The sequence below is a fragment of the Tamandua tetradactyla genome, chromosome 18 (genome assembly GCF_023851605.1).
Source record: "Tamandua tetradactyla isolate mTamTet1 chromosome 18, mTamTet1.pri, whole genome shotgun sequence".
NCBI lineage: Eukaryota > Metazoa > Chordata > Mammalia > Pilosa > Myrmecophagidae > Tamandua > Tamandua tetradactyla.
The window spans coordinates 56,890,892-56,905,509 of record NC_135344.1 but is presented as its reverse complement, the minus strand read 5'-3'; the positions used below and the strand labels follow the sequence as shown (position 1 = coordinate 56,905,509).

Sequence of the window (14,618 nt, the reverse complement as noted above, 5' to 3'; positions counted from 1 at the left end):
AGATCTAAGTGCTAGAATTTTAGGTAGTAGGTATCAAACACATTGCCTCAGTTTCAAAGAGATAAACATGTTTAATAATTTTAATACTATTAGTGGTGATAGCTGCACCGTGGAAGAAAGGATTTTCCCTTGAGGGCTGTTCAATTCTAAAATTACATGAAAATAGGCACATATTGCAGAACATGAAACTATATATCATTCTTAAATAATTTTTAAAAAGCGGACTTTTTCCCTTTATTTTTAGGTCAACTGCAATAAGAATTTTAGTGACGTTTTAGCTTCAAATCTGCAGAAAAACACTGAGGAAGCATGTTTAAGATCTTATCGCGTTATCTTTCTTCAAAATCAGTCCTCTACATTATTTCTCTAAAAAGTATAAGCCTGGGGAAAATATAGTCTTAGCTTTTCAAGGAACGTGAAGCCGGGAACACCGAGAGGAACGCGGTTGCCGCAGTTTCGCAAACGCAGATTGTCCCTCCCACGTGGTAGGCTTTTGGCAGGTCCCCCTCACTCCCTCCAGGTTCCAGAGAAGATTCTAAAGCCCTCCTGAGCCGTCCCTAGTGACGTCAGGAGCGCGATTCCTCTTCGTGGCCAATCACATGGCCGGATTCCGGGGGAAACCCGGGGCGGTGGCGGCGTCCGGAGCGCGTGCGCGAGCTCTCCGCGTGGCTATATAAACATGGCTGGCGCGGCCGTGCGCCTGGGCAGGGTGGAGCACGCGTAGGGGGCCTCTGGGCTCTCCGGTTTCATAGTTTTGAAATTTCTGGCGGGGGACGGTACACAGAGTTAGGCTTAAAGGTGGGAGCAGAAGCGACGCCCTTCCGGTAGCCGCACGGCTGAACTCCGCTGCAGCCTGGCGGGTGGCTGAGGCGCCTGACTGAGCGGGCGCACGTGTGGTGTCGCTGAGGGAGCGGCGGACGGCTGGGCAGGTGTTGCCGTCCGCGACTCCGCGCCGCGCGGGGAGAGAAGTCCGGGACGCGCGGGACCTGCTGCCCACCCAGCGCCGATCTCTGACTTCTCTGCTGCGGCCCTTGCGCTTCTCCCCAGCGATGCTGTGGAGCCGGAACTGCACTGGAGTCGGCTGCCACTTGCAAAGCCTCTCCCCGCCTCTGCGCCCGGCTCGGCAGCGCAGCAGTTGCCGCTGATCCTCCGAGGGGTATGCCCGCCGGCCTCACAGAACCGGCCGGCGCCGTCCCCCCCGCCGGTGTGAGTGCCTCCGGGACCGTGACCATGGCCCCCGCCGGGACTCTGCCGGTCCGGGCGGGCAGCACGCCGGTGGCCCTGGGCTCCGTGACTAAGGCTCCCGTCAGCGTCTGTGTGGGGTCCATGGCGTCCCAGCCCCTGCGGAAGGCGGCCCCCTTGGGGACCCTGGTGACTAAAGTGGCTTCTGTCAGTACTGTTCCCAAACTCAGCTGCGGCCCCAGGCTGCCTACGCCCCAGATGGTCGTGGCGAAAGCCCCCAACACAACAATCGTGATGCCTGCTAATTTCCAGCTTCCTCCAGGTATGTGGATCACCCTTTCTAGACTTATCCGTCGGTCCAGTCAGCCGTGACTCGGAAACCTCGCAGCCGGTCATTATTCTTTCTCGCTGGTCGTTCTACAAGACTCAGAGCCAAGAAGACTAACCACTAAGATTTTAATGATCTTGACTTTGCAGGGGACTTACGGGGAGCAACCTTTTGGGCTGGGATTTGGCATGGCAGTTATGCCTTTTGAGCCATTACTGCTTTGTTTTTCTTTTCATACGTCTGGAAGGAACCTTTCCCCCTAAGAGACACAGTGAAAGCTAGAGCAGTATTTTCAGATGGGCCTTTGAGGCAGAGTATAGGTAGTCAAAGTTTAGTTTCATGTAGAGAAAGGACCAGTTTATGTTTCTATACGCCTAGATTGCGATGTAAAAAAGCGTATTTAAAAGGTTCTTGTGAGGTAACTGAAAGAAAATATTCGATTTAAGCAAGACACTATACATTTATTGCTCTTCAGTTCCCCAAAACGAATATTGCCGCTTCCTGCACAATCTTTAGATGTGTAATGATTGTGATTTTCAGTTAGAAGAAACTCGGGGAAGCAAGTACCATAGTTGACAAGTAGATTAGAGGCCTGTGATTGGATTTTGTTAGGTCTGATGAAGGGATTGTGCTATTTGAAGTGGTATTTGAATGCTACAGTTAGTCCGTGACCCCTTTTTATCCTTGCGTTTGCTCTCTTAGTAACATGTTTTACATGATTTACGCAAAGGTTTTGCTTTGTGACCACTTACATATTGTAAATATGCTGAGTGATAACTGAGTGCTCCTATCATCTTCCCTTAATTGAAAGTTTCTTGAAATTTAATTGGGGTGGGGGAGGAAAGAAGCACAGCTAACATTCTTCTTTGGAGTAAACAATATTCATACGGTTATATTGTCTTCTGTTAATTTTGCTTAGTAGTAGTTGGAACAGAGACCTTTTTTAAAAAAGGTGAGAAAATAAAGTGGGAGTATTGATTGAAAAGATTCTATATTCTATAGTAAGCTGACATAGTCTCTTTATGTAGCTGTTTTTCTTCACTTTTTATGAAGCTGTTTTAGTTTTGTACAGTTCACACACAGTGCACATACTGTGTGCACCACTGGATACACTATTTGCCGGTTCCAAGTTGTCATACAGCACACATTCTTATAATATATGAGTGTGTTTGTTGGAAATCACTCCAAAATTTGTTAAAAAAAAAATCCTGTCTACTTAAGTTTATGCAGAGACAGCAACAACAAAAAAAGCATTAAAGTAGAAGTGTCAAGACTAAAAATTTGCTAAGTGGAAACTGATCACTTATTGAGAGCTTACCATATTAGCACTTTTTATGTATTATCTATCTTTTATTTGTTGATTATAATGGGTAAGTAGCAAAAAAGGAAAAAAGCCTGTAAGGATAAGTAGTTTGCCCAATGTCTGGCAATTCAAGTGTCAGAGGGGGATTTGAATCAAGTCTATTTAACTGTGACCTTTCCACAGCACTGTGCTTACCACTTGGTGGCGTGTACATACAATATGCCTTATTGAATATCATTGCTGAAAAGTGACTTAAAAAGTTTTAGACCATAATCTTTTGTTTTATAGAAGAAACCAATTTCAAGCTTGCCTGAGCTAAATAGCAGCAAGCCAGAACCACAGTTGAGCTATGTTGGTAGCACCGCACTTTGCCGTAAAAGAGAGGAAATAAATTGCCTTTAGGAATTGCTAGTTACTGAGGAGGTGGGGAGGTACTTGGAAGAGGTGCCCATGTGTGGGGGAAGCACATGCTACCACATTTGTGTGCTGGTTGGTGCAGAATAAGATTGCTCTGTGTACCTTAATTTCAGTAATTGAGAGATAAAATGAAAGCACTGATTTAGGCAACATTTTAAAAAAGTTTTGAATCCAAATGTTCCCTTTTTATTATGTACTGATGATGAGCAGTTGAGTACTCATGGGATGTATAATATTTATATAGAAGTCAGCTCTTCATTTTCTGATGTAATGAACACTTTGATTCTCTTTTCTTTAGAATTTCTGGTGTGAACAGAGTTTATTTTAAATATATATGCATATGCACCACAGATTTTTCTAGGTTGCAGGGGCTGGAAATAAAAGTAGGTTTGGAGGGGGAAAGGCATTGTGAGGAAATGAAAGGACTATGGTGAAACTATGAAAATTATTTTGTCAGATACTTCTGGTGATCTTTTCAGTCTTCTCTTTTGTGAACATGTGGGATTTTAGTCCTACTGTGGTTTGGTTTCCAGTATTCTGCATCTCTTCTGTTGCTCGTTTGAGCATTATGAGCAAAGACTTGATTACTTATTTTGTGTCATAAACTGTGATAACTTCTGCTTGACAGTCACACTATAAAAGTTTATGAAAGTTACTTATAAAACAGTTGGTCTTTTTTCATCAACTCCTTCATGCTGAGACAGGGCATGAGACATTTGCATTTTCTTTCTCAAATTCCTAAATCAGTCTCTGGATAGACTAGTAGTTCGTTCTCTGTTTCCTATCTTGCTTTCTCAAAGAAATGCAATTTACCTGATCATCAGCCTTTGCAGTTGTCCCAGTGCTGCTGGGCTTTGTGAAATGGAAAGTGATTGGGAAATGTTCTTTTCTACACTGCTGACTTTATGCCATCAACTGTTAGGGTTCTAAAGTCTGTTCAGCCACCTCCACCTCAACTTGATAGTATCCCTGGCATTGTTTTATTAGAGTAGTCATCCCTCAGGAGAAGATGCTGCCACTCCTTTCATGATGCTCTTCCTGAAAGCTGAATTAGCTTTCACTAATCTTACTATGTGTCCCCTGTACTTTCACCCCCTTAATAGTCTCACATTTAATTATTATTGCTTTCCTTTTTTATTGTAACTTCCACAAAGGCAGGGTCTCTGTGGTTTACTTTAATATCCACAGGTCCTAGTAAGTTGCTTGGTACCAGGAAGGCGCTTAAATATTTGAATGTGTGTATGAGAGTAAGTGGAGGGGATAGGATACATTGGGATCCTGAGGGATTCAGAGGCTAGCTCATGCAGTGGTACAGATGTTTTTTGTTTATTATTATTTTTTATTTTTTGTGGTTTTATTTAACACAAAACTCGCACATGAGCTGTCTATTCCTTTCTTTGCTACACAGCTGGTCATTGGGATTGGTGACTCTCATGGCCAGCTGGACTGCTCTTTCCATGATGGCTTTGCAGTACTTGAAACGAATGTGAGGTTTGCAGCACAGTAAGATTTGTTGCACATCAGCAGCACTTTCAGCTCCTTGACATTATGGACCAGGAACTTTTGGATGCCACTGGTAGAATGTACTTTGTTTTCCTGTTCCTCCCATAACCTATGTTGGGATCAAGATCTGGCCCTTGAATCTCTGCTGTTGTCAATGTTCTGCATTCCCACCATTTGTGCTTAATTTTGACATGTTCCTTTTACTGGTGCTGGATGAACTTTTCGATTGTTGTTTTGATGATTTTAGGCTTCAGCAAGTGTCTGAGGCAACTATCATGCTGGGTAGGAGATGGCTGCCAGCTCTGTAGGCAGTGCTGAGGAAGAGAGCTATGTGTGTTCAGTTTTATTTTTAATTTATTTGATTATTCTGCTTACAAAATTGATAAATGTTCATATAAAAAATTATTGAAATATAATATTCATTTCACCAGAGTATTGCTAGTAATAAAAACTAGTAACTAGTAACATGAAACTAGTTACTAGTAACATGAAAAAGAACATTTCCCAATGTATCTTTTTCATGTTTTATCTCTAAATCTTCTTCATTGTTTCACCTGTATAGTAGTCCATTTTATTGGACGTACCATCATTTTTTCACATTTGCCTAATCATAGACATTGTTATTGTTTGCACTACACTTTGCTTTTATAAGTGTTGCTACAATGAATATCTTTGTATGGATTTTTTTTGGCAGTTTTATAAGCATACATTTCTGTACAATAAATTGCCAGAAGTTGAATTGTTGGTTCTAGGCTAATTAATATTTTAATAGATAATGTCAAATTGTACCCCCACAAGATTGTATAAATGCATAATCAGCAATGCTATTATTTAATTTTAAAAAGTTACCCATGGAATCTAAGAAGTCATTTTCTAGACTTGGCTTTAATTAATGGTAAGAGAAGATGAGCTTTATAATTTGAGTGGGGGAGGTAGGCTTTGAGGGTAAAAAATGTGGACTGTATGATGCTAGTATTAACTGGATTTGTTACTTATTGAATAACCACACCTAAGAGGGCTGTTGTTAGCTTGAAATCAGTCAAAGTAGCTTGGAAGTTTCAGTCCAAGGCCAGAGAATGGGGACTAGGTGGTATGTGGATCAAGTGTAAATAGGGAGCTTAGAAGGTTAGCCTTTTGTAGAAAGCAGCAGAGTATAGCAAAAGTGGACAGAATTGATCTTGGAATCAAACAGACCTTCATAGATTTAAAATCTTGGGCAAGTCATTAACTTTGTTCTAAACCTCAGTTTCCACATTTCTCAAATGTGGATCATATGTTCCTCATAGAGCTATCATAAGGCTTAAAAAAACAGTTTATTTTATTGAATGGAATCTTCATGTTACGAAACTATAGACAACACCGTTTATGTGGAATGCAATGTTGTGCAGCAGGAATACCCTGAATATTTAAGGTACCAGAATACCATTACGGCTTATAGGTACTCCATAGTTGCTATTTATCTAATATATGTTAGCTTTCCCTAAATTCTCAAGAGTCTGAAAGGATGGATCTTTAAATACATCAGTGCCTGCCCACTAGTATTAGTAAGCTTCCAGAATGCGATATACCAGAATTGGAATGGCTTTTACAAAGGGGAATTTAATAAGTTACAAGTTTACAGTTCTAAGGAAGTGAAAGTATCCAACTTAAGGCACCAATAAGAGGTTACCTTCACACAAGAAAGGTGGATGGCTGTAGAACACCTCCGTCAGCTGTGAAGTCACATGGCTAGCATCTGCTGGTCCCTTGCTTCTGGGCTCTGTTGCTTTCAGCCTCTGTTCCTGTGTGGGTTCCTCACTTTACTTCTCCAAGGCTAGCTTTCATCTTTTTGTTTCCCTTGGCTCTCTCTGGGTTCTGGCTTACTTAGCATCTCATGGCAATGTCTGCTGGACTCCAAGCTTCTCCAAACTTACGTGTATTTTCCGTATGTCTGAATCTGTCTCAACTCTGCTGCTGGTTTTAATCGCTTCATTGTTCCAGACCCTGGGGTCTGACTTCCTTGAAGGAGGGATTCCACCTGAGCTGGTCCCCACCCCTCTCCTGGGAAATGCCCAGGCTCAAGACAAACACTCAAATAAGCTCAATTCTGCCTATACCTGGGGCAGTTGGAGCCTGAGAAGCCTTGCAGCTGTATCCAAAGATCAGCAAACCTTAGAAACACAGCCACAAAAAAGAAAGAGAAAAATCTTTTTCAGAGCAGGACCCCCGTTCCTTGGGTTTGCCAATCAAGAGCTTAAGTTGGTATGTTGCTTTATGTACCTTCAGGTCCTGTGTGCCCCCTCCTTTCCTTCAGGGTCCAGACCCTTTCAAGTATTATATGTTCTCTGATCCAAAAAAACCTGTTTCTTTTTTCTTTTTCCATCAGCCCTGTCCCCTCTGCACCAGGGTGAAAATTGGCGACCTTCGCTTTTTCTAGAGGTTCAGCTGAGCTGGGGGCCTATTTTTAGTAGTCAGAATTTGTGAATTAATTCCACAATTGGAGCTTGGTTGAGCTCAGCCCCTGCTGCTGGTTATGTTCCTTTTCTTTCCCCTCTGGGAAACAGCTGGTGGGGGAGGGCCACCAGCCACCACGTCTTGGGGAACTCATGGTTCTGGGTGGACTTGCAGCTGGTCCAGCTACTCCAGACTGGGTTATGCTATGTGTCCAGTCACTAGCATGGCCCCAGCAGTTGTTCCGTACTGTTCCTGGCTATTTACTAGCTGCTCTGGAGGATGAACTAAATCCCACACCTCGCTAATCCGCCATCTTGGCCCCTCTCTGGATTCCAGTAAACTAATCAAGCCACCTGGAATGGGTGGAGTCATGTCTCCGTCTAATCAAAGCTCACACCCACAATTGGGCACATCACACCTCTGTGGAGATAGTCTAACCAAGTTTCCAACCTATGGTAAGGAATCAAGATAAAAGAAAGGACTGACTCCACAAGATTGAATAAGAATTAAAACATGGCTTTTGTGGGGTACATAATACTTTCAAACTGTCATGCCACCTCATGCTTTTTTCTTAGGTGATGAGGAGTAGGGGATTAGAAAAAATGTTTTTTTTGTTATAGAAAATTTGGAAAACAGAAAAATTACCAATATTAAAAAATATTTTTGGTGTATATTTTTAGTCCCTTTTTAACATAAATTTGATTGAAATATAATTTTGGAGGGAAAGAACTGACCCTATTACACTGCATTTTGGTAAGTTTGATGAAGATGTAAGCACTACCACAATCAGGATGTAGAACATCTCACTTGCAAAAGCTTTTAGCCTCCCCTGAAGAAAATGTCTGCATACCTCTTCTGTTTTTACATAATTAAGATTCTGTGCTATAGTTTTTATTTTCTGCATTGTATTTAACATTATATGGTGACATTTTTCTATGTTATAAACTCAAAATTTTAGTTTTAAATGAATGCATAAGGATTATTTAATTTTAATCCTTTTACTGTCCATTTATGTTGTTTGTACTTTTTCGTTATTACATAAATTAGGTAAAATTAAAGTAAACCAAATGTCTTTGTATTTAGAGTGTGATGTGCATCTTGATTATTTTCTTGGTGTAGATATGTAGAATTAGAATTTCTGGAATGAGGAAATCTGAATGTTGCAGGCTATTAATATATTTTGATGTTGACTCAGACATTTCAGTGCTAATCAGAGATTGTGTTCTATGCTATGTATGGTGAATGCTGTAGTAAATAAAATACGTGCAGTCCCCTACTTCTTGGAAGCCAATTACTTTCCAAAGATGCAGTTCCCCATGTCTTAGAAGCCACTTGACTTCCAAAAATTTTTTTGGTTTTTCCTAAAAAACTTTATTATAAATAAAATAAAAGTAGGCCTGTTTTGTATAGTTACAGAAAGGACCTAACATATGTAGATATAAATGAGAGGCATATTTTGTTACCATATTAAGGAAGGACTTTATATCCTTGGTCTGCTTGTGAAAGAGTGACATATATACATAGCCACCTCCCTGACTTATCTGAGCAGAGGCCTGAAGGTCACCAGTTATGTATTTATGTTTAGGTATCATATTGCAATAGGTGACTTCTAAGGTCCTTTTTAGATTTTAGATTTGCATGGGTCTGCTGTCCTTCCAGGGTCAAAACTTTACCATACCAGGAGTTTGAAGAAATTAGAAACTATTCATCCAGAACAACTTCCCTCCAAGACAAAGTAGGGTAACAACTTGGGACCATAGTAGCTCATTGGGCAGGAAAGTAGAGATTGTTAAATTATGCACCAGGTAGAGTGTGGACACAGTAGTACTTTACAGTCTCACACTTAAGATTTTTAGAGGAAAGGTACTCTTTAAACCTAAGGTAAACCTGTAGAATAAATAGGGAAAGCTGGTATTTAGTTTCCCTGCTAAGACAAATGCCATACTATGGGTTGGTTTAAACAATGGAAATTTATTGACTCATGGTTTTGAGGATAACAGAAGTCTAAAACTGAGGTGCCAGTCAGGTGATGCTATCTCACTGAAGACTGGCATTCTAGGGCTGGCTGCTGGTTGATCCTTGGTCCTTGGCTTTTTTGTCACATGGCAACGCAGGTAGTGCCTCCTCTACTTTCTCTTTTGGGTTCCATTTACGTCCAGCGTCTGGCTACTGCCCATGGATTTCTCCCTCTGTGTCCAGTTTCATTTGTTTATAGGGATTTCAGCCATTTGGATGAACTCTCATTCAGTTTTGGTTCATCTTAACTATTAACATCTTCAAAATCCTGTTTATAATGGGTTCACACCTACCAGACAAGGGGTTTGGACCTGAACTTGCCTTTTGAGATGGACTTGATTCAGTCCCCAAGAACTGGCTGTCTTTTTGTGGTTAGGCATTGAACAAGATTATATTCAAAGACAAAGATCACTTGTCTTCAGGAAACAAACTAACATTATCTTTTGTTCCTTCAAGCTTTTGTTATATCTAAAATCCATTGCTAAATTTAAGGTCCTGAAGATAATCCTTCATGTTTTCTTTTAAGAGTTTTATATTCTTAGCTCTTAATTTAGATCCTTGATCCATTTTAACTTAATATTTTTGTATGGTTTCAGGTAGGGGTCTAATTTCATTTTTTTCCATGTGAAAGTCCAATAGCCCCTATTCCATTTGTTGAAGAGACTATCCTTTTGCCATTGATCAGTCTTGACATGTTTGTTGAAAATCAGTTGGCTGTCGGTGTATGCATTTATTTCTAGACTCTCATTTCTATTCCATTGGTCTATATGTCTATTCTTATTGCCGATACCATACAATTTTGGTTACTCTATCTTTACAGTAGATTTCAAAATCAGACAGTGTGAGTTCTTCAGTTTTGTTCTTTCAGTATTGTTTTGGACATTCAGTGCTCCTTGAAATTAGATAATGAATTTGAGGACTGGTTTTTCCATTTCTGCAAAAATGGAATTTTGATAGCGATTGCATTGAGTTTATAGATTGCTTTGGATAGTATTGTCTTCTTAATGATATTAAGTCTTCCAATCCATGAACATGAGCTGTCTGAATTAGCAATATTTTGTAGTTTTAAGTGTACAGATCTTTTACTTCTTCAGTTAAATGTATTCCTAGGTGTTTTATTCTTTTGAATCAATTGTAAACGGAATTGTTCAATAATTCCTTTCCTGATTGTTCATTGCTTATACAAAGAAAGCAAGTTATTTTTGCAACTTTGCTGAATTTATTTTTTAGCTTTACTTGTGTATCTTGTGGATTTGGGGGATTTTCTATATATAGGTTCATATCAGTTGTGAGTAGAGATAGTTTTGCTACTTTCCCAGTATGGATGCTGTTTATTTCTTTGTCTTGCCTCATTGCTCTGGCTAGACCTTTCAGTATATTGAATAGCAGTGGTGAAGATGGTATCCATATCTTGTTTTTAATAAAGGAGGAATGCCCCTTACCTTGTCCCTAGTTTCCTGGTTATTATTTGTAATATTTGTGTCCTTGGATCTAAAGTGAGTTTCTTGTAGACAGCATAAAATTGGATTTTTTTCTGTTTCCCAATATCTGCCTTTTGATTGGAGAGTTTAATTGATTTACATTTAAAGTTATTTCTCATAAGGAAATACTTCTGCCACTTTGCTATTTGTTATGCCTTTTTCCCCTTAATTTCCCCCTTTTCTGCCTTCTTTTCTGTTGCATTGTTTTACTTTGGTTTTGAGGTGTAACATTTTGTTTCTCTTCTAACTTCCTTATGTGTATATTTTTAAAAATATTTTCTTAATAGTTACCATAGGGAGTACAAGTAGTTTCCTAGGTTTATAAAAATCTGGTTTCAATTGATATCAATAGCATATACAATCTCTACATCTGTAGAGCTCCATACCTGCCCCCCAATGTTACAAATGACATTTTTATACAGCGTGTGCCCATTAACATCAATTTATAATTATTGTTTTATGTGTCTTTAAATTTGTTAGGAAATAAAGACAAGAAGTTACAAATGAACAATATTAATAATACTATATAGTAATACTGGTTTTTATTTTTACCTATGAACTTAACATTACCAGAATTCTTTATTTCTTTGTATGGCTTTTAATTCCTGTCTAGTTTCATTTCAGCCTAGAGGAGTTCTTTTAACATTTCTTGTAGGTTATGTCTACTAGCAACAAACTCTTCCAGCTTTCTGTGGGAATGTTTTAATTTCTTTTTATTTTTTTGAAGTATAGGTTTATTGCATGTATAATTATTGGTTGACAGTGTTTTTACTTTCAGCAGTTTAAACGTCATTCCACTTCCTCTGATCTCCCAGGTTTTTTTGTTTTTTGTTTTTTTTTAATGTGAAATGGCTGTTCATTTTATTGTGGATCCTTGTCCTTGACAAGTTGCTTCTCTCCTGTTTTTAAAATGTTCTCTTTGGCTTTCTGCAGTTTGACTATAACATGTCTTGGTATGGAAGTCTTTTGAGTTTGTTGAACTTCTTGGATATGTAGCTACATGTCCTTCATCAGATTTGGTAAGTTTTCAGCTTTATTTTTCCACATATTTTTTTCTACCCTTTGTCTCACTTTTCTCCTGTGACTTCCATTATGCATATGCTGTACTCTTGATAATGTCTTTCGTGTCTTTTAGACAAGGTTATTTTTCTTCATTCTTTTTCCTTTGTTCCACAGCCTGGATAATTTAAATTGCCCTACCTTCAAGATTGTGAATTCTTTCTTGTCTGTTCAAAGCTGTTATTGAACCATTCCAGTGAATTCTTCATTCATTTGTTGTACTTTTGAGCGCCAGTATTTCTGCATCGTTCTTTTATAACATTGTCTCTTTATTGGTAATTGCTTTTCCTGTTTTATTTTTTGTCCATGGTTTCCTTTACCTTGGAGTATATTTGAGATAGTTGATTTAAAGTGTATAATTGCTTAGTCCAGTGTCTGGGCTTCCTTGGAATGGTTCCTGTCAATTCATTTTTTTTTCCTGAATGAGCTGTCTTGTCCTGTTTTTTTTTGGTATGCCTTGTAATTTCTTTTAGAAGTAAGCATTTTGAACATCATAATGTAGTAACTCTGGAAATCAGATTTTCCTTCTTCCCCAGAGTTTGCTGTCTTTGGCTGTGAAGATCTATAGTTATCTTATACCGAGTTTTCCAGAATATTTGTATTAAGACCTTATTATTTGTCTTTTGTGGTCACTGAAATTTCTCTTTATTTTCTCAGTGTTCATGCAGCGACCTGACAGGGATTTGCTTAAATGCCTGGAGCAAGGAGGGGAAAAAAAAGAACCTAATCTTCAGAATTTTGCAGCTTGGCTTTGAGCATGACATTCCTTCAATACTAAGCTGCCTACAATTCTGCCTCAGTCTTAACCTCCTACTTGCCTCATGACCACAGATCTGCCATAGGTGTGAGTCTTGGGCCCTCTCAGCTGTATTCTGAGCATGCATTTTCTGAAAAGGCAGCTAGTCCTGGGCATGAACTTTGCACCCTGACTTCCATGGTATACGCAGAGGTTCTTTTGAGCCCTTGTATCTATAAGAAATTTTCTCATCAGCTGACTTCTTTATGGTTATTGGGTTTATCTGATTCCTTCCCTAGCCATTGTACCTTGTCTCAGGTGGGCACAGGCAGAGTATGTTTTTACATCTTTGGGCAGTCACTGCTGTGGACTGAAAAGCTGCTCTGGTGCAAGAAGAAGGTCACCCTCAGTGCCTATCCTACTGGTAACCACCAGATTGCTTGATATGCACAACCACAGTATTTTAAGAACAAAGTCAGTTTTAAACCTCTGATACCAGCAAGGTGCACCAGGAATCTGGGCTACCATCCCCTTAACCACTGCCATCTTGCTGGGGAACACAGGTAGACAGGTGAGTGAAAGTATCACAGTGTTTTCTTTTTCTGAATTTCAGTCACTCCTTTTTTCATTAAGTAGTCTCCTGGTCATTGAGCTTTTTGGATTACATTCCAGAAATTCCCAAACACTTGATTCAATTAGTCTTTGCCAGCTTGTGGTTTTTACAGTAGAGGGGACTGATTCTATGTGTGTGTGTGTGTGTGTGTGTGTGTGTGTACCTTAGTCACCTTCTATAATGTTACCTTAGGGTTGCTTTTATTGATATTGCTTTATATTGAATAGTATAACATATGTACAAAGCAAAGAAATAAAAAAAACAATAGTTTTCAAAGCATTCTTCAACAAGAAGTCACAGGACAGATCCTGAGTTTGTCCTGGGCTACAGTACCATCATCTCAGATTTTTCCTTCTGTCTGCTCCAGAATATAGGAGGCTAAAAGGAATAAACATTTTTTTATCACCGCAATTGACTTTTTTTCTTTCTGTTTTTGGAAAAATAACATATATACAAAAAAAGCAATAAATTTCAGAGCACAGCATCGCAATTAGTTGTAGAACGTATTTTAGAGTTTGGCATGGGTTACAATTCCACAATTATAGGTTTTATTTCTAGTTGCTCTAAGGTACTGGACACTAAAAGAGATATCAATTTAATGATTCGGCAATCATATTCATTTATTAAATCCTGTCTTCTCTGTATAACTCCACCATCACCTTTGATCTTTTTTTTTATTAATTTTTAAATTTTTTAAAAAATATAACAAACACAAATATTCTTAACATACGATCATTCCGTTCTACATATATAATCAGTAATTCACATTATCATCACATAGTTGCATATTCATCATCATGATCATTTCTTAGAACATTTGTATCTATTCAGAAAAAGAAATAAAAAGACAACAGAAAAAAATTCATATATACCATACCCCTTACCCCTCCGTTTCATTGATCACTAGCATGTCAATCTAAATTTATTTTAACATTTGTTCCCCCTATTATTTATTTTTATTCCATATGTTTTACTCATCTGTTGATAAGGTAGACAAAAGGAGCATCATACACAAGGTTTTCACAATCACACAGTCACATTGTGAAAACTCTATCATTATGCAGTCATCTTCAAGAAACATGGCTACTGGAACACAGCTCTACATTTTCAGGCACTTCCCTCCAGCCTCTCCGTTACATCTTCACTAACAAGGTGATATCTATTTAATGCGTAAGAATAACCTCCAGGATAACCTCTCTACTCTGTTTGGAATCTCTCAGCCATTGACACTTTATTTTGTCTCATTTTGCTCTGCCTCCTTTTGGTGAAGAAGATTTTCTCAATCCCTTGATGCTGAGTCTCAGCTTATTATAGGGGTTTTCTCAGTCCCTTGATGCTGAGTCTCAGCTCATACTAGATGAGATGATATCTCATTGTAGTTTTGATTTGCATTTCCCTAATAGCCAGGGAAGTTGAGCCTCTTTTCATGTGCCTTTTGGCCATTTGTTTTTCCTCTTCTGAGAAATGTCTGTTCAGTTCTTTTGCCCATGTTGTAATTGGGTTGTCTGTCTTTTTGTTGTTGAGTTGGACAATCTCTTTATATTTTC

At 39.0% G+C, this 14,618-nt stretch overlaps 1 protein-coding gene across 1 annotated transcript in view; it reads left to right on the top strand.

Moving 5' to 3' along the window:
• Window positions 1-673: 673 nt before the first annotated feature.
• The window catches only part of TAF4B (TATA-box binding protein associated factor 4b), a 171,259-nt gene continuing 157,314 nt past the window's right edge, over window positions 674-14,618 (top strand). Inside the window, exon 1 of the mRNA XM_077135737.1 lies at window positions 674-1,504. Within this exon, the coding sequence (XP_076991852.1) occupies window positions 1,159-1,504 (346 nt within the window). The 5' untranslated portion in view covers window positions 674-1,158. The remainder of the gene's footprint in view (window positions 1,505-14,618) is intronic.